This window comes from Ascaphus truei, chromosome 5, assembly GCF_040206685.1.
Source record: "Ascaphus truei isolate aAscTru1 chromosome 5, aAscTru1.hap1, whole genome shotgun sequence".
Lineage (NCBI taxonomy): Eukaryota > Metazoa > Chordata > Amphibia > Anura > Ascaphidae > Ascaphus > Ascaphus truei.
The window spans coordinates 185525741-185548476 of NC_134487.1; the positions used below are offsets into that span (position 1 = coordinate 185525741).

General features: G+C 45.0%; 1 protein-coding gene and 1 long non-coding RNA gene across 4 annotated transcripts in view; one reads left to right on the forward strand and one right to left on the reverse strand.

Moving 5' to 3' along the window:
• Positions 1–4627: 4627 nt before the first annotated feature.
• LOC142495649 (uncharacterized) lies at positions 4628–7797 on the reverse strand. The gene is made up of 3 exons (XR_012801785.1): positions 7588–7797; positions 6014–6225; positions 4628–5795 (listed from the first exon to the last, which is right to left on the reverse strand). It is a non-coding gene; the product is annotated as an uncharacterized LOC142495649 (long non-coding RNA).
• The window catches only part of ERLIN2 (ER lipid raft associated 2), a 44237-nt gene continuing 27638 nt past the window's right edge, over positions 6138–22736 (forward strand). Inside the window, exons 1-7 of one of the 3 annotated variants that reach the window (XM_075601402.1) lie at positions 6156–6290; positions 7766–7947; positions 11624–11731; positions 12389–12470; positions 17422–17468; positions 18534–18595; positions 18702–18827. In XM_075601402.1, the coding sequence (XP_075457517.1) occupies positions 11625–11731; positions 12389–12470; positions 17422–17468; positions 18534–18595; positions 18702–18827 (424 nt within the window). In that variant the 5' untranslated portion in view covers positions 6156–6290; positions 7766–7947; position 11624. Of the gene's footprint in view, positions 6291–7765; positions 7948–8335; positions 8410–11623; positions 11732–12388; positions 12471–17421; positions 17469–18533; positions 18596–18701; positions 18828–22736 lie in introns of those variants that run through there. The other 2 variants (XM_075601401.1, XM_075601403.1) reach the window with 2 other exon arrangements.

Sequence of the window (22736 nt, forward strand, 5' to 3'; positions counted from 1 at the left end):
GATCATTACATTAGGGTGGAAATTTTTAATTGGGAATTTTTTTCCTTCTCTGGACCGTCCTTTGAAAAGTGGCCCTTCCGACCACAGTTGTAGCAGATGAAGCCACTTGAGACCGTGAGGGCCCTGTATGTAGGGGATCTTCTCTTGGGTGACCTGGACGTGGCGATAGGCACCTTGGGAGCAGGATTGTCCTCTTTGCTTCCGGTCTTCTTGACCTTTGGTGGCAGTGTCCCTTTGGGTTCGTCCTTGCGATACCCCTTGGTGCAGGTAGCAGGCCTTTCCCTTTTTGCGAAGTCCCCAGGCGGTATGGACAAATGCAGCCGTAGGGTACTCTCTTGGGCTTGCACTCATTCCATCAAGTCTTCGAAGCTTAGAGACTGGTCCATTGAGAGGGTGCAACTGACACGTATAGCAACGGGGTGCGTAGGCGATGCGCCCTGCAGGAGTTCCTGGATTCGCAGACCGTCGGCCTGGGACGCTGGGATTATCTTCTTCTTCACCAGAGGCCATAGGACCAACTGGATCCGACAAAGGAATTCCAACACATCTCCCTCGTCTTGCGTGAGGCCGTAAAACCGGGTCAGCAGAGAGATGGCGTCGTCCGGGACACCATAGGTCTTGGTTAACGCATGTATTATTGCTCGTGCCTCAACGTTGGGGTGGTTATCATTGTTGAACTTTACCATATGGGCGGCCGAAGGCCGCAGGCACACGATGATTCGCTGCCGCTTTACAGCGTCAGAGCAGGTCCACTCAGGGAGTACTTATCCCGCATGATCCTTCCACTCTTCAAACTCTGTCTCGCTAAGAGGCGTAGGCCGGGTCCCTGAGAAAGCCTTGAGCTTACGGTATTGGTGGGACTGGGACAACTGAGTAAAGGCGTCCACTAGTTGTGGTAATGTTACCCCCACTGCTGAGTCCCCTGGGGACAGGGGTGGATGAGATTCTGGCCTTGGGCTAGGGGTGAGTCCTAGACTGACCTGGTGCTCTCTGGGAGTGTAGGATGGTCGCAGAGCCTCGGTTCGGAGGAGTGCTTCCAGCGGGGTCCCGGGACTGAAGATCACTCTGGGTAAGAGAGGGTCGGAATAAAGTAGTGAGCACCTCGTGAGTAAAGCATTGTACTTCCCGGGGGTGTGGGAGGAACCACAGAGTTTCCGTTGGGTAGGGCACTGTGTAGGAGCGATTGGGACTGGAACTCGCCACTGGCAGGGACAGTTCAGAAAAGATGATCGGGCAGGGCTCCCGGAAAGTGTAAGGCCCTGGGACTATCGTCCTCACGCATCTTGTGGCGGGTTGCCAGGATGAGGATGTGTCAGCGGAAAGTGGAGTCCCACTTCCGACCTATCTGTTGGACATTGGCAAAACCTGGGAGGGGCCTAAGTCTGTTCATGACTTCTTGAGGGGTGGTGTCATGCGCAACAGCGCACAAGATGGCGGCGCCCTGCTCATGGAGCCACCGGAAACCTCCGATGTGGAGTCAGGCACCCGCAACGCTCAAAAACCTCCCCTGCTGTAGCCGAGGTAAGCGGGACCCTGATATTTATATATATATATATATATATCTATACATATACATACATATACATACTACACATACTGCAAGAGAGAGTAGAGACAGGTCAAATGGTGGTATCACTACCAGTACCAACAGGTAACTGGGTTAAAGAAGCCACAACCAGAACTGATAAGACACAATGTGAGAATAAACAACAGGAGTTACCATGTGAACACTCTACTGCAGGGTTTGGGCATTTAAAAAAAAAAAAAAAAAAACTTTGATCTGCTTTAAAGGGTATTTATTATCCATTTTTCATTTTCAAAACAGGTCATAGGCAGAACTGCAGAACTGCACCTTTAAGACAAAGAACTTGCCCCTGCCAGAAAGAGCGTATAATCTAAATTGGTAAATAAATGTATTTTTCCAACCTCAATAACTATGCTACTTCGTATGAGCTTTCCTCATTACTGACAATACATTGCACATCAGAGGGAATTTATAGGGTGTATTGAGATGTCTGCATTAAGAAACATACAGCTATCAAAGTGTTGTTCATCTGGGTATTAAAATCCCTGCAAACTCTAAAATGACTTCATCTGTGTCACTTCACATTTGCTTAAAGAATGCATGTGGCATAATAATTAGGATCTAAAGGGCCCTTCTCTCCTAGGACCACAGTGAAATAATTAGAGTGATTGATTATGATTATTGTAGTGATTAACGAGTTAAATGTAAGAGATTGACACATTATTATTTTTTTTAAATCAGACAACCGTTTTTAAATGTTCCATGGTAACCACATGCTTTGCAGGTTTGTTTCTACAATCCTCGTCTAATCTATTTTATAAAAAAAAGTTGTACCTTCTTTGTGTTTTGTCAAAGAAATTGTATTTGCGATGGAGATGTTTTTCATTCAATGCAAGAGATTTGAGAGTATAATTTATTTTATTTACTTGAAATACATGATACCGTATAATTGATTTATGATAACTAAAGAAAGATCGATATATTTTGGATTGTAAAGTATCTAAACGCCGTTACTCTCAAAACTCTTTAATTCAATGGAAATCATAACAATCAAAACACAATTTCAGTGACAAAACGCAAAGAAGTTTGACTTAGAACACGCGTGCTTGGCACACACCTCAAGTTTTATTTGTATAATCATTACAGTTCCTATATTATATTAATGTATATACAATTCATTTTTTTATGATAAATGATAGATTTCTAAGATTTTTGCACTTCTATATTTATACTCAATGGGAATTCAATGGGAATGAGAGAGAGAGAGAGAGAGAGAGAGAGAGAGAGAGAGAGAGAGAGAGAGAGGGAGAGGGAGAGGGAGAGGGAGAGGGAGAGGGAGAGGGAGAGGGAGAGGGAGAGGGAGAGGGAGAGGGAGAGGGAGAGGGAGAGAGAGAGAGAGAGAGAGAGAGAGAGAGAGAGAGAGAGAGAGAACTCTTTTCATGCGCCGGCGGTGTTGTCCGCCTCTGCGCATGCGCACACAACGGTTGCCTCTGCGCATGTCCACTCGGCAACGGCTGCTTCTGCGCATGCGCGACCTTCACCAGCTCCCCCCGGGATTAAAACCAGGCTCCTCTGCTTCAAATCATGCATTTGTGATTTTAATCCTTGACGTACAGGGGCATTATCAGTAATGAAAGTGCAATGGTACGAGGGTCTACTAACTACTAGTATCACTACTTTTTCCTTTGCAGTCCCAGATTGCACCACTACTTTTTCAAATTGGATTTATTTGAAGAAGTTTTCTAACCTATTGCCCGCAAATAAAAATACCATGTGTGAGCATGGGCGTCCGCAGGAGGGGGCAAGGGGGGGCGCTTGCCCCCCCCTGGATCCAGGGCTGCAAACAGGGGGGGCACAGGAGGGACAAAGGGTACTGCTTCCCAGGCCCCGTGGGTCAGGCCGGGCCCCCTGCGCGGCCGGGCACCAGTTAATTAAATAAATTTAAAAAAAAAAGTTTAAAAAAATGGCGCCGATTCCCCGCGGTCCCAAAGTGGGACGGAGGGGGAAGTACAAGCCAAGCTCCTCTGCGGCCCGCTCCCCCTCCCACTCCCAACGTGGGATGGAGTGGGAAGTACCAGCTCCTCTGCGGCCTGCTCCCAACGTGGGACGGAGATGGAAGTACCAGCTCCTCCTGCGGCCCGCTTCCCCCCCTTGGCCAGCTTCCCGCGCACCCACCTCCCACGTGCCCCCCGGCCCACCTCCCGTGGCCTTGCCCCCCCCCCCCCCGAGCCCACCTCCCGTGCCCCCCCCCGAGCCCTCCTCCCGCGCCCCCTCCCCAAGCCCACCTCCCGTCCCTGGCAGCTGCCGCGGGGATATCGGGGGCAGAAGGGGATATCGGGGGCAGGAGGGGGAAGCGTCCGGCGACAAGCTGCACCCAACCGGTCAAGGTAAGTCACCCCACCCAGTCACTGTCACCCACTGTCACTGTCACCCACTGTCACCGTCACCCACTGTCACTGTCACCCACCCAGTCACTGACTGTCACTCACCAAGTCACTGTCACCCACCCAGTCACTGTCAAGTCACTGTCCCACCCAGTCACTGTCACTCACTCAGTCACCCAGTCACTGTCTCCCACCCACCCACTGTCTCCCACCCACCCAGTCACTGTCTCCCACCCAGTCACTGTCACCCACCCAGTCACTGTCACCCAGTCACTCTCTCCCACCGTCATTCACCCACCCACATTCAACATTCACCCACTGTCATTCACCCATCCACCCACTCACTCACTGTCATTCACCCACCCACCCACCATCATTCATCCACCCACCTACCGTCATTATCCCACCCACCCACCGTCATTCAACCGTCATTCACCCACCGTCATTCACCCACCCACCCACTGTCATTCACCCACCGACCCACCGTCATTCACCCACCCACTGTCATTCACCCACTCACCCACTGTCATTCTACTGTCATTCACCCACTCACCCACCCAGGCAGGCAGACACATGTCTTTTGTTGAAAATATAAAAATAAACAGGTTGCATTGTAATGTTTTATTCTGTATCACAATAAGAAAACAGTTAAGTAAAAGTTGCGCGCTAAAAGATATTTTTTCATGGTAGGCGCTATGGGTTCGGGGGGGGCGCTATGGGTTCGGGGGGGGCCTGCTCCTTTCATTTGTCCTGGGCCCCATGATTTCTGTTGGCGGCTCTGCCTGGATCACTCGCAGTCCTGGGCTGTTTTTGGCATTTATGGCGCCGTACAGTACGTTAACGGCGCTATAAATGCCAAAAACAGACTCTGGGTGGACCGGGACGGAGGTGGGTGGACCGGGACGGAGGTGGGTGGGTGCCCCTGGCTCCGCGGCAGGCAGCTAGTGGTAGGCTAGCCTATGCTGCTACGCAGGAGGAAGCGCAGCGCACTGTCATTGGTAGCACTCGGGAGTGATGCGGCTCTCATTGGTAACACTACCTACCAATGAAAGCCGTCTCACTTCCAAGTCGGGACCAATCTGTGCCGCAGCCGGGACTGCCATTGCGCTGTGGTTATAAATTATGCCCCCCACTGAAAAAATTTCTGCGGACGCCCATGCGTGTGAGCACATTCACACATCTCAGACAGGTTTGCAACCCTGATTTTCACCATTGTCTCTTAGCATACAATGCACTGCAGCCTGGGATTCTGGGAAATGAGCACGGTCCAAACAGCTTTCCCCCAATATTAATCAAATGTACAAGTTTCTTTTACGACAAGCACAGTGCCCAACTTTTCCTACTCTGCTTCAAGCAGCGTTGTTGATGGATATACAGAGAAAATTGCAAACAGTGATCATTAAAGTGAACAACACAACAGAAAATTCTAAGAAGATAAACAGAATGTATGATACCTTTTATCAGGCAAATCATTTCTAGGTTTCAAATTTTATAGCGAACTAAAATTATATATATTTTCAGGCTGGTACAATATGCAAATAGTGGATATATTGAAAATCATCAATGTTTTGTTGATTCAAAACTTTGTTCCTTTTATTCATGCACAAAATAAACAAGAGCAGTAATAATAATAATAATAATAATAACACATTTAATCTCTTTACTGCAAAGGAGGATTGAAACGCTTTGGATCTCCATACATCATATCCCTCTCTGATGTTGGAGATTGTTTAACCGTGTAAACCGTGAACTTGTAATGATATAAAAGATTAACAGCACCTACCAGGAATATAGAAATGACTCGCAAGTGTCCACCCAGGAAATGTATTTGCGACGTCGACAATTATGCTCAATTTTAAGCACTAGTATTGGGTTATAACAGCAGCCTGAAATAACCAGAATACATTATTATTAGTAGTCATCAGCATTAATATTTATATTATTCCCATCATCATTATTAGTTATCATTATCGTCATTATTATTATGGAGCATTATCACTGTTATTCTCCTTATTATTTATTGATTTGATTATTATTATTATTATTATTATTATTATTATTATTATTATTATTATAGCAATGTATTATGCACATTTTGAATTACCTTGAAGTCAATGTAGCATGTGGCTTTTATTTTTATTTTATTCGTCTACATTTCTAAACAGGAATCTGGCACCACCTGCTGATCACTGATGACATTACACCTCCACTTGTGATTTGTGCTACCGTGCCCTCAACAAAGATGTCTGCTGCCGTGGCTCCATGAGGCTTGCGCATGCAAGTGACGTTGCGGTGGGCGACCCCAGGAAGTAGCTCCTGCAGGTGGGAAAGAAGAGACTGGGATCAAGATCAGGAAAGTCCAAGTGGTTGCTGGGGTTAAGGTGAGACCGCGTCATGCTCACAAGGGCCTAATTAGCCTGGGATCCTAGAATCGGGAGGGCTGCGATAGTCTCTATTCCCAAGTGTGTGTCCGTCCCATATGGTTGGAAACAGTCCTGGTTTTACTGATCCTATTCCATTAGGAAGATCCTATTAGGATTTCTGTTCCCTTATTGGTGGCAGATATTAAAGCATGGATGGGCTCAGCCTAAACCTTTTAATCCTGCAACCAAGTGATACCCTATAGGTTGAAATGATAAAGCAATAAGGGCACTCGGAATGGCGTTAATGTCTAATGAATCTGTACGGTGGTTAGTGAGGATATTGTTTTGGTGAAGGGGTTTGCAGGCCTGTCTGGCACATAATGGGTTATTCTCTGCCTTATATGATGCAGACAGTGAGTGTTGTATGTCAACGTATCAATTTGCCCCAATTATGCAGCTGGGAGACTTGTAGCTCAGGGTAACATTATTTATTCGACAAGTCCTTCATTTAATATCTTATTAATTAGGATGTTAAAGACAGCTGGGGATCAGCCTGTGGTGTGATCATTTCTGCATATCATCACAAATAATAGACCATGGTTTAGAAAGCGCTAAAGGGTTACATGCTGGTAACCGAGATCTGAAGTGCCTTAGTGCTGTTAAAGGTGCTGATTGCTCAGCGCATGGTTTCCGCATCAGCAAGAGAAATGGGTTTGGAAGTAGTTCTATCTATATCAAAACAGACTTTTAATCCTAATATCCCAGTTGTAGTGTATGGGAGTTTTCGTCCACAATTAGTGGCGGATTATATAGAATGACCCCCTAAATTGCTGCATGTCGTGGCAAACGTCAGATGCCATTTGAACCCTTGCTTTGCAATGTGTTGTGGCTTCTCTAGCAGGGACAGGGTTATGCAAGTTAACCACATAAGCTTCAACTAAAAAGAAAAAGAAGCGCTAATTCTAAAGTGATATGTGCACTATTGTGTGTATAATACCTATTACCCTAACAATCAGTAAGAATATAGGGGCAGCCTATGATATGACTCTGACCACCTAGTCAGAGATGTGTGAACAGGTGAAAGAAATGTATATCACTAGCGCCTATGAATGCATAAAAGAATAATAAATAATAAAAAAGTAGTATACAACCCGGACTGTTGGAGATAACTGGAACCTGGATGATGTAATCATACACATGGAAAATAAAAAGAAATACAAAACATAGCGCAATACTGCAAAATACAACAAAATAACATAACATGTAGACACTAGACTATTAGCTGGGAGCTGAGACGCACAACAGGTGTACTGACCTGACGAAGAAAGCGTTGCCTTTCGAAAACGCGTAGGGTGGTCCCGCAGTTTCCACTGTCTGTGCCTAGTATTGCCGGCCCCTCTTCGAGGCGAATCTGCTGTTGCAGTTCTACCATTTCGGCTCCAACTCTGGCGTACACATGGTAGCAGGAGCTTACACGTTTCCCCTGGCTATAGGAGAGAGAGCGAGCTCCGTAATCCCTGGTATCCTGAGTGCCCTACGCGGGGACCTGCACGGTGCAGCCTGCGTCTGCAAAGACATAGCATCACAGCTAAGCTGACCTGATTTGAATACCAGTGCCACAGAAGAGAGGGGACACTCTCAGATCTGTCCACTGCCTGTGACCCACTGCCATCTGGTAAGTGGTCAATTCAGCCGTTCAGTGGAATCATCTGTGGGACATTTCTATAGGGAGAACATTGCATTCTTTTATAATATTAGTGTTGTTGTTTTAATAAATGTGTTTTTACTTTTGAAGTACACCTGTTGTGTGTCTCAGCTCCCAGCTAATAGTCTAGTGTCTACATGTTATGTTATTTTGTTGTATTTTGCAGTGTTACACTATGTTTTGTATTTCTTTCTATTTTCCATGTGTATGATTACATCATCCCAGGTTCACATAAGCTTCAAGTCTGAATGACAGATTTAGCCAGTCTTTGCTTTTAATCCTCTTTTCACAATAGCAGGACTACCCATCCCACAATGCTTTGCAACTAGTTTTGCAGTAATCGAAAACGTCCCTGACACATCTGAAGCCTCTTTATTATGTTCTGTGTGTGGATGGAGGTTTTAACTGGCTAGTGGAAATCTGAGTGGACAGGTAATTCTGGGATTTGTAGTCTTCCTGTCTTTAGTAGAAATAGAAGATGGTACCGTCAGTAGAATAGACCAGGTGTGCGCAAAGTGGGGGAGGGGGGTCTGTTTTAGAGGCCCCACGCTCTTCCCTGAGACATTGAAATTAAATTAAATAGTGGTGGACCACGCAAGGCCTCTGTAACGCACTTACCAGGATTCAGAAGAGTTGCTGTGACGCGTCGCCATGGCAATGCGGGGTCATGTCGCGAGACCCCGCTGCGTCATTTGACGCCGGCAAACAAGGTACGTGGGGAGCGGGCAGGGGGGCGCAGCTCCAAAAGTTTGCGCTCCCCAGGAATAGACAAAGAAAAGTAAGGTAGAAGTGGTCCCTGTAATGGCTAACTCATGATTAAAAGTGTAATACACAGTGGCATTGAAATGCTAAATGGTCAGGGTGTGAGGGCAGATGGTGTCACACTGACATGTATTTTATTTTATTTATTTATAAAATGTTTTACCAGGAAGTAATAAATTGAGAGTTACCTCTCGTTTTCAAGTATGTCCATGTACAAAAGGAAATGGAGATGGGAGGTGTAGAAAGCAGGATGTCTGTAAGTTGGGTTACCTACTGTAAATTACAAAAGTATACTGTATTTATATTTCATAATGAGACATGAATCCTTATCCCCAGTTGAGGTCTGTGTTAAATGTATCAAACGTTTGCATGAGTTTATATCCCCATGTTTTTCTTTCTCTCTGAGTTCTGAATGTCAGTTTTTTTTTTTTTTTTTTAATGGTGAGGTGAAGCATGTCCATTTTCTTATTGTTTGTCCGGTTTCACCTTTATAAAATCCCCCATTAGGACATGGTGTGCATGTTATCAGGTATACTACGTTGAATGAGGCACAGGTGAAGGGTTCCAGAATGTTATACTCCTGATGTGTGCGCAGGTATCCTGTCTGTGGTTACAATGTGTGTGCAGTTCTCACATCTATTGCGGTAATTTGTATCTATACCTCTATATCGTATTTCCTCGATCCTAAGGCGCCATCAATTGTAAGACACAGCATTGATTTAATTACAAGTTTCGGGAGGGGGAGAAAATGCTACAATATTATTAATACACTGGAATACAATGGTGATACTAAAAAATAGCGCTTGATCAAATGAAACAGTGCAGTGCACAAAGGTGAAATGTGAAAATATGTGAATAATATGGATCACTAACCAAAAATAAGCTGCCTGAATACCTAATGTGGAGACTATCTAAAATAATCTCCAAAAAAACAACTGGAATACAAATAAAGGATGTACCTGGTGCATAAAGTGTAAAATATATCAATATCAGTGATTAATTAAGTTCTCAAAGGATGTAACCAATGGTGAAAGAGTCTTAGTGGGTGAATTGGAGATAGTCCTTTCCTCTCAAGAAAGAATTGGGTCCCCAATGAGGTATTAGTTCTTCTTTACTGCAGTAGTTTATCCTATTCAGTGAGACAAAATATGGGGACAAACCCTTGAGCAGCATATACAGCCAGAGTAGCCGTCCTTGTCCAAGTTCCCAAACAATGCCTACTTCCTAGAAATAGGACGGATACGTGCAGGGGATAGAATCTGTATGCTGAGCCCTCTAGATCAACCCTTCTCCCAGGTGGGACGAACCCCACGTAGCGTCCCTGGTTCAGGTGGATTTGGAAATGCTCCGTTGGACAGACTGTACTTTCCGGTTCTGCTCCAAAATTCCTCTCTCCGTCTCACAGGAAACAAGGGAGGCAGAGGGGATTGCGCAATATCGCCTAAACTTTATTTACACAAACTCCACATAGACAGAAACTTACTCACAATGTTTCTGTTTGCTAAACGCAATGAATACAAGGAAGTGCCGCAAGCGGAAGCCTCCGCTCAGTCTCTGACAGTAACTGGCGTATCGTGTGTTCTGCGTGCGTGCCCACGCTACTCCGGCTCACAGCGATGAGCACGCAGAACACACGATACGCCAGTTACTGTCAGAGACTGAGCGGAGGCTTCCGCTTGCGGCACTTCCTTGTATTCATTGCTTTTAGCAAACAGAAACATTGTGAGTACGTTTCTGTCTATGTGGAGTTTGTGTAAATAACGTTTAGGCGATATTGCGCAATCCCCTCTGCCTCCCTTATTTCCTGTGAGACGGAGAGAGGAATTTTGGAGCAGAACCGGAAAGTACAGTCTGTCCAACGGAGCATTTCCAAATCCACCTGAACCAGGGACGCTACGTGGGGTTCGTCCCACCTGGGAGAAGGGTTGATCTAGAGGGCTCAGCATACAGATTCTATCCCCTGCACGTATCCGTCCTATTTCTAGGAAGTAGGCATTGTTTGGGAACTTACACAAGGACGGCTACTCTGGCTGTATATGCTGCGCAATGGTCCCCATATTTTGTCTCACTGAATAGGATAAACTACTGCAGTAAAGAAGAACTAATACATCATTGGGGACCCAATCCTTTCTTGAGAGGAAAGGACTATCTCCAATTCACCCACTAAGACTTTTTCACCATTGGTTATATCCTTTGAGAACTTTATTAATCACTGATATTGATATATTTAACACTTTATGCGCCAGGTACATCCTTTATTTGTATTCCAATGATTAATACACTGATTAAGCACCAGATGTGCTCCTGCAGGGATATCTTTAAAAAATAAATTGATTTTGAAGCGCGCTCATCAGCAGTCAATGCACACACACACACACACACACACACACACACACACACACACACACACACACACACACACTACACACACTACACACACTACACACACTACACACACTACACACACTACACACAGAAATAGCCCCGATTCCTGCCCCCCCTCCCCCCTCGTCCTCCCGCTCGCGCTTGCAAAATTCTGCAGGACAGCCTGCGCTCATGCCTGGAGAGTTGGTGACGTCACCGCTCTCAAGCATGAGCGCGCTCAGCGGCAGCGTGGCCGCAGACCAAGACACATTCCGATTTCAGATATGTTAAAATGTGGGGAAAAAATATATGCATATATACACTCTCCTGGTGACCTTGGACAAGTCCCAGTGCCGTGGGCATTAACATTGGATTGTAAGCTCTTCAGGGCAGGGACTCGGTCTGCCACATTCTATGTGCAGTGCTGCATAAGAAAATATATCCGTGTTCAGAGAGGACGGGGTTAAATAAGTCTTCCGCCACTAAGCCCAGTCTCTTCTCTCCCTCGCATGACCTCTAGGATGTCTCAGGTCGGAGCTCTCGCTGCCCTGGGGTTCGCTTTGGTTGGTGCTGCTCTCTTCTCAGCCGTCCACAAGATAGAAGAGGGGCACATGGGGGTGTATTACAGGTGAGACGCGGGGCATGTCGCAGGCGATCCTACGGACGACTTCCTCTTTACTTTGCAAGGTGTTTAAAGGCCCCCTCCGGCAGGAAAGGGGTTAACACTTTGCGTGCCATTGCCTAACAGGTTTCCCAGCCTCGTTACGTGCACAGGGGTTTCTTTTATTGCAGCACGGATGCAGATCCGGAAACATTTTGGCACCGAGTTCTATCAGTTTTCAGCGGGTGGCTTCTTCAGTGGAAATAAATGGGAACAAGCTGAATAACGGCAAAGTTATTGCTGATAATGGTATCTGTCATATTACCGGAGCGTGGTCGGAATGTGCGTGAGCTCTTGTGTATTTGTTTATTAAAATCTATTTTATATGCAATAAACTGGGACTAAAATCTTCAGCCCGGAGAACGGGGCTTCTTAACTTATTAAAAGTGCTGGCCCTATATACAATATTCTGTAACGAATGTATCACTCCTTAAAGAAATGTAACCGGTTTGAAGCAAAGATTTAGCAGCTTTTGCTTCTTTGGAGATCCTTTGGGGAAGTGTTTGTTTGGGTGTTTTCGTTACCCTTATTCCACCCCTATTCTTATTGGGGAGCTGTCATTGGTACACTTTGGTCCTAGGAGTGACTGATTCCTTATGCCGTCTGTCCCTCTTCCTCCCACAGGGGAGGAGCATTGCTGACCTCCACCAGTGGCCCTGGTTTCCATTTAATGCTTCCGTTCATAACCTCCTTTAAATCTGTGCAGGTAAGAGTATTAATAGCCATCACTGTTCAGAAACGCTGTATCCGTATTGGCGTGCGAGTGCACGCTGTCTCCGTATCGGGGCGACTGTATGTCCGCGCTGTATACATATCGGGGCGTGTCAGTGTTTGTGCGTGCTGTTTTTCATGCGCTGTATCCATATTGGTGTATGCGTGCTGTCTTTGTCTCGGGGCGTCAGTGTGTGCATGCACGCTGTGTCCGTATTGGGGGGGGCGGAGGGGGTGTGCGCGCGCTGTATCTGGCTGTCAGTGTGTGTACGCTGTATCCGTATCACGGCGTGTGTGCGCGCATGCTCTGTATCCCTATCTGCGTGTCAGCATGTGTGGGAAGTATCGGCGTGTGCACTTGCCCTCTAAACCGTATTGGCACGTGCGCGCACATGCACTGTGTCTCCATCGGCGTGCGCCGTGTCCGGCTCGGCGTCCGTCCCGTGGCAGGCGCGCCGCGTCCACCCTATGGTTTCTAGCACTGTATCCCTTTATTCCTATGTGGGATTTTTGCAATAAATGCAGACAGATTTTCTGGGTCCTTAATCAAATGCTATAATGTAGAATAGACCATGTGACTGCGTAATGCTAAAGACCCCAACAGTAGGATGAATGAATGAATGAATAACCAGATACTTGTAGGGGGGACCCCTAAACATAAACTTGATAGAAGACAGGTACTGGGTTGCAGTCCCGGATGGTAAGCTCACTAATAAGTGACGCTGTAGTTAACAATAACACCAGGAAGATTGAGCATAATAACACCCTATAACGTACCAATTGTCTAAATAAAGTCCTGAACAGGAAAACATGTAGCAAGCGATTGACTCACTCTGAGTGCTGCACAGTCCATGCGATCCAATGGTGAGGGGTCCCCAGGTGTGCTTCCGTCCAAGGGGTGGCTAGTAGAGAAGGAGAAAAACTGGAAGAGCACTACTTTAGGTATCAAAAAAGTAGAAAGGAGGGTGCGTATCCCATAAAAAGTTATTTATTGGTCATGGAAAAACAGGGCAATGGAAAGCCCTACCAACGTTTCACGCTTCACAGAGCGCTTTCTCAAGGTTTACATATCACAACTTTATTAACATATATAGACACAAACTGACATAACCAGCCAAAACTCATAGCTCACATGCGATCCACCCACTTTGATTGCTAATGGTCTTCTGATGTGTATACACCTAATCAGTATATTCAGACACAGAGATGACAGTGACTAACTCCGCCCCCAACTACCAATCCGGAGACATGCGTGGTCTAGCAACCCCCAGTAGTACGCATTTCCGCAGTAACCAACTGACGGAGAGTCCTCAATGTCAATGGAGGGCGGGGGGAGAGCGCGTCATCAAATGGCCCTGACTGTATACCTCACTGGGGCTCTAAGTGCGCGCGCAACTGCGCTCTGCAAGACACTAGTCCCTCCCCGCAGTGGGAGCAGACACAGTGAGCTCCGGACCATCGGCGGAGTGCGCTTGCGCAATACCAACCGGCGCGTCAGAGGCTCACAGAATACCCCAAGTGCAGGGTGGGAGAATAAAAAGCCAGAGCGCAGAATTATGCGCAGCACAGAGGGTGAACACATAGTGTGCTGTGAAATACAAACAAATAACATTATTAAAATCAATAAACTTAAAATATATATTAACAAAGAAAACATATTTGTAGAACCCCCCTGTCTTAATCTCTTTTAAATGATGTTAATCGACCAGAAGGGGCACTCAATTTCATGTTCTTTGCTTGCCATTCTATATCCACTCTATTTACTCACCATCATCAGCTCCCTAAACAAATCAGGATGTTGGTTTGACTATACATATGTCAAGTGATAGTTTTTATTTACCCCTTCTGGTCGATTAACATCATTTAGAAGAGATTAAGACAGGGGGGTTCTACAAATATGTTTTCTTTGTTAATATATATTTTAAGTTTATTGATTTTAATAATGTTATGTGTTTGTATTTCACAGCACACTATGTGTTCACCCTCTGTGCTGCGCATAATTCTGCGCTCTGACTTTTCATTCTCCCACCCCGCACTTGGGGTATTCTGTGAGCCTCTGACGCGCCGGTTGGTATTGCGCAAGCACACTCCGCCGATGGTCCGGAGCTCACTGTGTCTGCTCCCACTGTGGGGAGGGACTAGTGTCTTGCAGAGCGCAGTTGCGCGCGCACTTAGAGTCCCAGTGAGGTATACAGTCAGGGCATTTGATGACACGTTCTCCTCACGGCCTCCATTGACATTGAGGACTCTCCCTCAGTTGGTTACTGCGCAAGCGCGTACTACTGGGGGTTGCTAGACCACGCATGTCTCCGGATTGGTAGTTGGGGGCGGAGTTAGTCACTGTCGTCTCTGTGTCTGAATATACTGATTAGGTGTATACACATCAGAAGACCATTAGCAATCAAAGTGGATGGATCGCATGTGAGCTGTGAGTATTGGCTGGTTATGTCAGTTTGTGTCTATGTATGTATGTATGTATGTATATGTATGTATATGTGTGTGTATATATATATATATGTTAATAAAGTTGTGATATGTATACCTTGAGAAAGCGCTCTGTGAAACGTTGGTAGGCCTCTCCATTGCCCTGTTTTTCCATGACCAATAAATAATCTCTTTATGGGATACGCACCCTCCTTTCTACTTTTTTGATACCTTCTGTAGTGCTCTTCCAGTTTTTCTCCTTCTATAATGTAGAATAAGCTTTTAATGTAAGGACGAAGTATGTCAACGGCAAGTGGGTAAACCCGCCACCGGGCTGGAAGCTTAATTCATCTTATCTTTATTACCCTTCACTGACGAATCAGAAACAAGAGTGGACACACTGTTTCTCAGGGCCAAGCCTCCGTCTGGTGCAATTATAAAAGGGAATCGAAGTCCCTTGTATACATGTCATGTGGGCCCCAAATCATAACCTGCAAATCAAATGTAGTTCTGACCCAATAACGTACCGCCTGCAATTAGCATATGCTGCCATATTTTCTATGTCAATTTCGGTATTTTAAATCCTGTACAAAAAAGTAGTAGTGCCACCAGTCGTGTCATTGTGTTATCATGAGGCCATAATATGGAACAAATGACAAGGGGAAAAACATACATCAATCAATGAAAACGGAAAACAGGGACATCATCTTTATAAACAATTTCATTCAATTTGTGCAACTCTCTCTGGAGGTTGAGTTTAACTCGATCTCCTCCCCTCTGAGAGAGCAACATGCAATACCGGACACTTGAGTTGGGCTACATTAGTTTTAGCGTAATAACAATGTTTTGTCACTAGTGTTTCAGTATCTTTTTATCATTAGGATCATCATTGCGAATGCTACTTTTATGTGCAAAAACTCGCTGTTTAATGGCTCTTTTTAGTTTGTCCAACATAAACGAGACCACAGGGGCATCTCAACTATATACCAGATTTCGTATCGCATGACGTGCCTCAATGGGATCGTAAAGCCTTTCATAGGATGGATGACTGTATCACCTTTTAATGATCCCATTGCAGTTGCCACATTGCGTACATGTCAGTTTCAGCGATCTTATAAAGAGACCTGCAGTAAATGTATCTGCTCACAATAAGATCACCCACATTTCTGTCTCTCTTAAACGAGAATAGTGGAATCCCATAGAGTTATTTGCCATATGCAGAGTCGGCCAGATAACATTATCTTCCTTCTGCAGATCTGCTATCAAAGGTATCTACTATAAAGGGGGTCTTTTTAGCATCGTCTTGGGCCTCTTGATTTTAATAAGAATTTACAGGGAATCTCCATCTCCTCTTTCAATTTTACCAAGACCTTTCGGTCATACCCTCTGACGGCAAATTTGTTGATAGTCTTCTCAGCCCTCTGATCAAACTGTCTTTTGAGACACTTCTCGCTCATCGGGTGCCTTTCTCGGTAGGCTTTTTATAGTTGCTGACAGGGGGAAAAGCTGGAGAACAGCAGCATGTTTTTCCAGTCAGTCTTTTATATAAATCCGTCTGCAGTTCATCACGTTTTTTTTTTAATCTTTTATTAACGGTGACATCCAGAATATGGATATGCTTAAAGCTGTAATCAATAGTGTATTTAATCGCATTATGTGGTTTATTGGCTATAGCGATTGATTCTAAGAGCTCTTCCTCGCTCCCAGTCTGTAGCATAAATATGTCATCCACATATCTGAACCAGCTCACGTAATTCCCGGATTTGACAGGAAAGTTTGTTTCTCAATTGCTGCCATAAAAATATATTGGCATATGTGGGGGCTGTATTGGCCCCTTTGTCTTAGAAGATAAAAATGTTGATCAAATCGAAAGTAATTTCTTTATAACAACATTAATATAGCTGATTATTTGGGGCCTGAGGCACGGGGGATAAAGTGACTTACCCAAGGTCACAAGGAGCTGACACCAGGATATAAAACACAGACTGACAGGAACAATATGATGCTGTAATCTAGGTTTGTTAACCACTCATACGTTCGCCAATGACTATTCTCGCTGGTCAAAGATATACCCCAGGGTTGGCCAACTCCAGTCCTCAAGGGCCACCAACAGGTTGTTTTTTTAAGGATATCTCTGCTTCAGCACAGGTGGCTCTGTCAAAATGAAAAAGCCACCTGTGCTGAACCAGGGATAGCTTTAAAACCCAACCTGTTGGTGACCATTGAGGACTGGAGTTGGCCACCCCTGTTCTACGCCATCGAAACGTTGTCCACTTTAGTATCTGATCCCTCAGTGAAGGGTAATAAAGATAAGATCAATTAAGCTTCCAGCCCGATGGCGGGTTTATCCACTTGCCGTTGCCATACCTCATCCTTGCATGTATTCTCCAGAGGTGCGGAGACGGCAGACTAGCATGGATTACCTTATAAGAGTGCCACGTAAACGCCTATATACCTGCGAGTTTGCAATGCGTAACTATTCTGTGACCTGAATAATCTTTTAATGTCCATCTCTTCTACAGAGCACACTACAGACAGATGAGGTGAAGAATGTCCCGTGCGGCACAAGGTTAGCTGGTGGTAGAGGGGTAAACATCCATACAGTTCCACTTGTGTACCTCCAGTGACCATTAAGAACTATTAGTCTAAAACGTTGAAACATTCGTCAGTCTTTCTTATTGGTTGAAAGTCTGGGCGTTAAAGGCCTAGGATTGGTAAGAAAGTCAAACCAGTTACCGCTGCTGACTTGAAACAAAAAAGGGGTTAACCTCCACTCCAATAATAATTCCTACCAAAGAACATAGACTGAATCGACAAAATATTAGTGATCAGATATTGCCGTTATTCAGTGTTTTTTTTTTTTTAATGAGGGAAGATGTCCTCCCTCCAATAAAGAAACTCTGTAATATAAATCCTATCGTGTTTGGTAATTGTTTTAACATAGAGGGAAAAGATTAGAGTACTGTAGCAATAAAATATTCTGGCTAAGCCGTGCGGTGGTTTTCCTCTGTGCTGCTATGATTAGTGTTCTGCATCCCTGTGCTATCTGTTACCTCCTGTGATTTCTGCTTTTGCCTGTAAGCAGGAACCCAGCAGGAGCGAGTGTTTGAGAAGAGTGGGATTTTAATATGACATGTTCATTTGACACTGCTTTTCTTTAGCAGTCCTTTATCACCAGAGTTGTGGGCATGTTTAACTAGATGATGTAGCCCCCCATTGTATCTTCTTGTTATCTAGAGACAGCAAATAGTTCTGTGAAATGACTCTGATCTACGGTTGGAGTATTTACAATTTCCCTTCATACCATCACACTCCAACTACCCATAAAGCTCCTCGTTCTACAACCTGAGGCTTTATAACATGAACGTATTGACAACTACAACTCCCAGCATCCCAAGCTGCTTTGTAAGGGGATTAGTCCAACATTGTTCTGTGCATATCGATTCTGATCAGGGGGATAAGAAATTGTACACTACAATGTTTAGGGACATTTACTTATCAGTGCTAATCCGAAAGATCCCTTTTGATGCCATGCCTTACGGAGTCTCATGGTCTTTATGGTGTAGCATCGTTTTTTTGGGGGGTGGTGTGGGAGATTTAATGGCAAATGCATCACTCGCCTTCTCTCTCATAGTGGTGGCGTCATGATATATTTTGACCGAATCGAAGTCGTGAATTTCCTCATCTCCAGTGCTGGTGAGTAGAGTTGCACCACTGCTTGTCTCTCTGGAAAAGAAGTAAATGCTCTGTATACACAGCACGATGGGCTACTAACCTCCTTTATGCCTCCTCTCCCTTCTAGTGTACGATATAGTAAAGAACTACACTGCAGACTATGATAAAGCCTTGATCTTCAACAAGGTCCACCATGAGCTGAACCAGTTCTGCAGTGTCCATAACCTACAGGAGGTGTATATAGAGCTGTTTGGTAGGTACCTGGGCACTGATTGTGTTGGTGTCCAATCTGAGCTTAATAAGTGGTCATAGATTTTTGTATATGGCGCAAACCTATTCCTTAAAGCTGCAGTTCAGTCTTTTTTTTTTTTTTTTTAATTTATTTTTTTACTTCAATAGTTTCATGTGAGCAATCTCTAATTACCTAAAGAACCGCATAGCTGCTGGTCAATGCGTTCTCCGTCTATTGATCGGCAAAGTTTGGCGACATCTTTAAATATGGGGAATGTAAATCGTTGCTATAGGAACAAGCATGCTTATTAAAATAGAATACAAGAAAATTGGTCTTTCAAAGTTGTTTTTTTTAAAACAGAAAATGCTAAAAGTATTTTTTCTGACTACAGAACTGATTTATTAAAAAAAAACACACATGCAGGATATTGACTGAACTGCAGCTTTAATATGTTGGCACCATACAAATAAAATATAATAACAAAATGTAGGCAGAGGACTGTACATAGTGGGAAATAGTCACACACTTTGGCTTGTCAATTAGGTGAGCAGAGGCGTCTTTACACTCTGCTACCTATAAATCCTCCTCCCTTTAAGCCTTCCTTGCCTACCCAGGGCATATCTAACCCCCTCCCTCTCCTTCTCTGGTACCTATTCCTGGGCTGGGCATTCAGATTAATCCTATTCCAATACAAATCCCACGCAAAGCCAAAGTTATGCACACGCCACTCCTGCTTCAATAGAGCTCTCTATCTGAGCTGTGAGGCTATACGCTATTAAATGTATCCAAGCACATGGGTAGGGAAGGAGGTCCCTGGCCATAGGAGCTCACAATATAATAGGTCTATAGAGTATAAAGGGATTTTTTCTATCGCTTAAAAAAAAATAGTAATCGGCTTAATGTCATTTTCTACCTCCATAGTGCATTGGTACCTAAAGCAAACATTTTCTTTTCCTTGGAATTTTTATGGTTCACTCTGTTTAGAGGGTGCTTGTCAATCAAATGTTTTCTCCCCCCGTAGCTCATGCTATATTTGTCAGAAGACCAGCGGTGGTGGCAAAGAGCAGGGCACTTTACCTGTGACAAGTATTGCTTATATTGACAATCCCTACAAGGACAAAATTGACCTATTTACAGTGGCATGTTTAAGGCGACGTGCGCGCGCGCACGTTCGTCGCTGAGTCTAGTGCATGACAGTTGTCACACTAGAAACTGCTTGTGGCGGCAAACTACAGTGTTGACGCTGCAACATTTTGCTGCCACAATCCAAATTGAAATTTGGGGCTGCTGTCGCGTCCTGTTAGCTGGTCCAGCCAATAAAGGCGAACCGGCTCCGTGACGTGTTCGTTACACCCCCCACTCCCCCAAATACAGCGACCCAACTCCTGCAGTTTGAGCACAGATCGCTGGGCTGCAGGAACGCTCTGCGGAGGCGCGCACGCAAGCGCGTGATCGAGGCAGCCAGTCTGAGCTCGGCCTAAGGGATCACATCTGGATAATTCATTCTTTTTTTTTTTTTTTTTAACTTGTATTTTATTGTAAGGGCTGGTATAGGTGCCGGGAAAATACACTCCTACATTCAAAGGGAGATATACACGTTGATACCTTTTTTTTTTTTTTATGGGACATTTTACATATCAATTATCAAAGTTTATCTAATTAGCAGGGAGGTCCCCGGGGTGGCTGGGTAAGACAGCATGTGCCATCCGTGGCTCACAGATATTTAGAAATCTAGTGTGTTTATCCTCTAGTAGACTAGTGAGTTTTTCCATAATCACTATATTGTTTATTTTATTTTTGACTATATTGCTGACAGGAGGTTTTTCTGGTTTCCAGTGACTAGCTATCGCCGCTTTAGTAGCCGAAAGGATGTGTTTGAGCAGGGAAACTGTTTCTGTCTGTGGTCTATAGGTTTATTAGTATTTTTAATTGGGTCTTTAAAGTTGGATTTGGAGGGGTTTCCTGTGGCGTTTCCCTTTAGTGTGATGTTACTGTGTGTTCAGCAACTCTCTTTTACAGACCTGCTTCCCCCCTCTCCTTAACTTTATTGATTCTCAGATCAGGATCGAGTGGCATAAGGAAAACAAACAAAAAAACTAGCTTGGTTGACAAACTCTTCTCCATTCAGAGACCACCAAGGACGTCAACTATGTGCGGTTGCCCCTTTAGCACGCAGGGTCCCATTAATCTTGTGTACTGTTTATACACCTCGACTTTCTTTGGTAGTATCAAGTGTAAAAAATTGTCTTACACAGACATCTTAAAGGAGCAATCCAAGCAGGCAATTAAAAAAACAGAAAAAAGCAATTAGCACAGGCTCTACGAAGCTGGGCCCCATTCATTTCTGCTCAGGGGGACACCCTGCTTCCCCAGATACCTGCTTCTGCAGGGGGTGTTGGTATCTCTCTGCAAGTTTTAAAGCTCCCGCGTCATGTGGGCAAGTAAGAAGCTGAGCCTGATGTCACGGCTTCCTATTGGCCCGCAGGATGCAGGAGATTTGAAAAGCAACCATTACGTGATCCCTGCTTGCCGAGCGAAGCGGCTACCAGTATCCCTTATGGAGGTGTGTATCTCCGGAAGCAGGGGGGCCCCGGAGCTGAAATTTATGGGGTTCAGCTTTGGAGAACCCCTGCTTTCAAATTGTTTTTTTAAAATAAAGCAAGAAAAAAGTCTGCTTGGATTGCCAATGCTTTAAAGTGATAGATATCGGGGGGACTTCCGGTGACATCATCGGGAATGGCTGGTTAGCGAGGGAGCTCACTGGACCCTCATACTATAACGAGATAAAAAGATGATTTCCCCTCCCAGACCCTCATTTTTCGTACTGAACTACTGCCTAAAACAACCTGCCATGGCCAGTAGGCTCAAAAAGCCACCTGCTCGAGGGGTATCTCGTTTTTTTTTTTTTATTCGGAGACCAAGATGGCACTGCAGCACGTGCGCCCCTCTACAAAGACAAGGACCAAGACCGGATGGTCTTAGGGTCCATAGAAGACGCTGAAATAACCCGATCATACCTGGAGGAACTTTTTGCCAAAATACACGAGAAGATGCACCGAACGCTCCAGCACGATCTGAAAGCTGCAGTTACTGAATTAAAAGCTGAAATAAACGGCCTGTCTCCGAGAACTGCCGACCTTGAATCCAAGATGGACGAAGCCCTGCAGTTGCAAACGGCGGCTGACAATGGAATACCGCGAATGGTACAAGAAATGAACTCCCTTAAAGATGGGCACGAGGATCAAGAGAATAGGGACAGGAGACAAAACCTTAGAGTTAGGAACATCCCAGAATCTATCGTCTCTGAGCATCTTCGTCCCTATTTAATCAAACTTTTTAAAACAATATGTGACGACCTTCAAGAAAAGGATCTTGATATCGATCGCGGGCGCTGGGCTCCAGGCCAGACGATTCAAAGTGCAGAAGGGATGTTATAATAAGACTGCAGAGCTATAGTGCAAAAGAAAAGATCATATCAACTTTCAGAGATAGGAACAACATCCCTTTCGAGAACTAGCAATTACAAATATTTAATGATTTATCCAAGGTGACTATCGCACAACGCCACGAGTTCAGGCTCCTTACCCCCCTCCTAAAAGATAACGGTATCCATTATAGATGGCTTTGGCACCAGGCTATTTTTATGGTTTTAACCTCCGATTTGTGCCTTCGGGATCATATTTCATGGGAATGACTATGAATGGGCCCGCGACCCTAGCACGACCATAACCAACATCGAACGACCTGCTGATCCACCAGCTGCAGAACACCCCTCGGGATGCGAAGAAGCGACCGACTTCACAACGACGGGCTCCGCTGAGTCTACGGTATTGTCGTCCGACCTCGGGCTCTGGCCCGGGGAGTCCTGGTCACAGTTGTGGCACAGATCCGGGCAGCCGGTTCGTTTGGGCGCCCGGTTCTTTTCTTGGG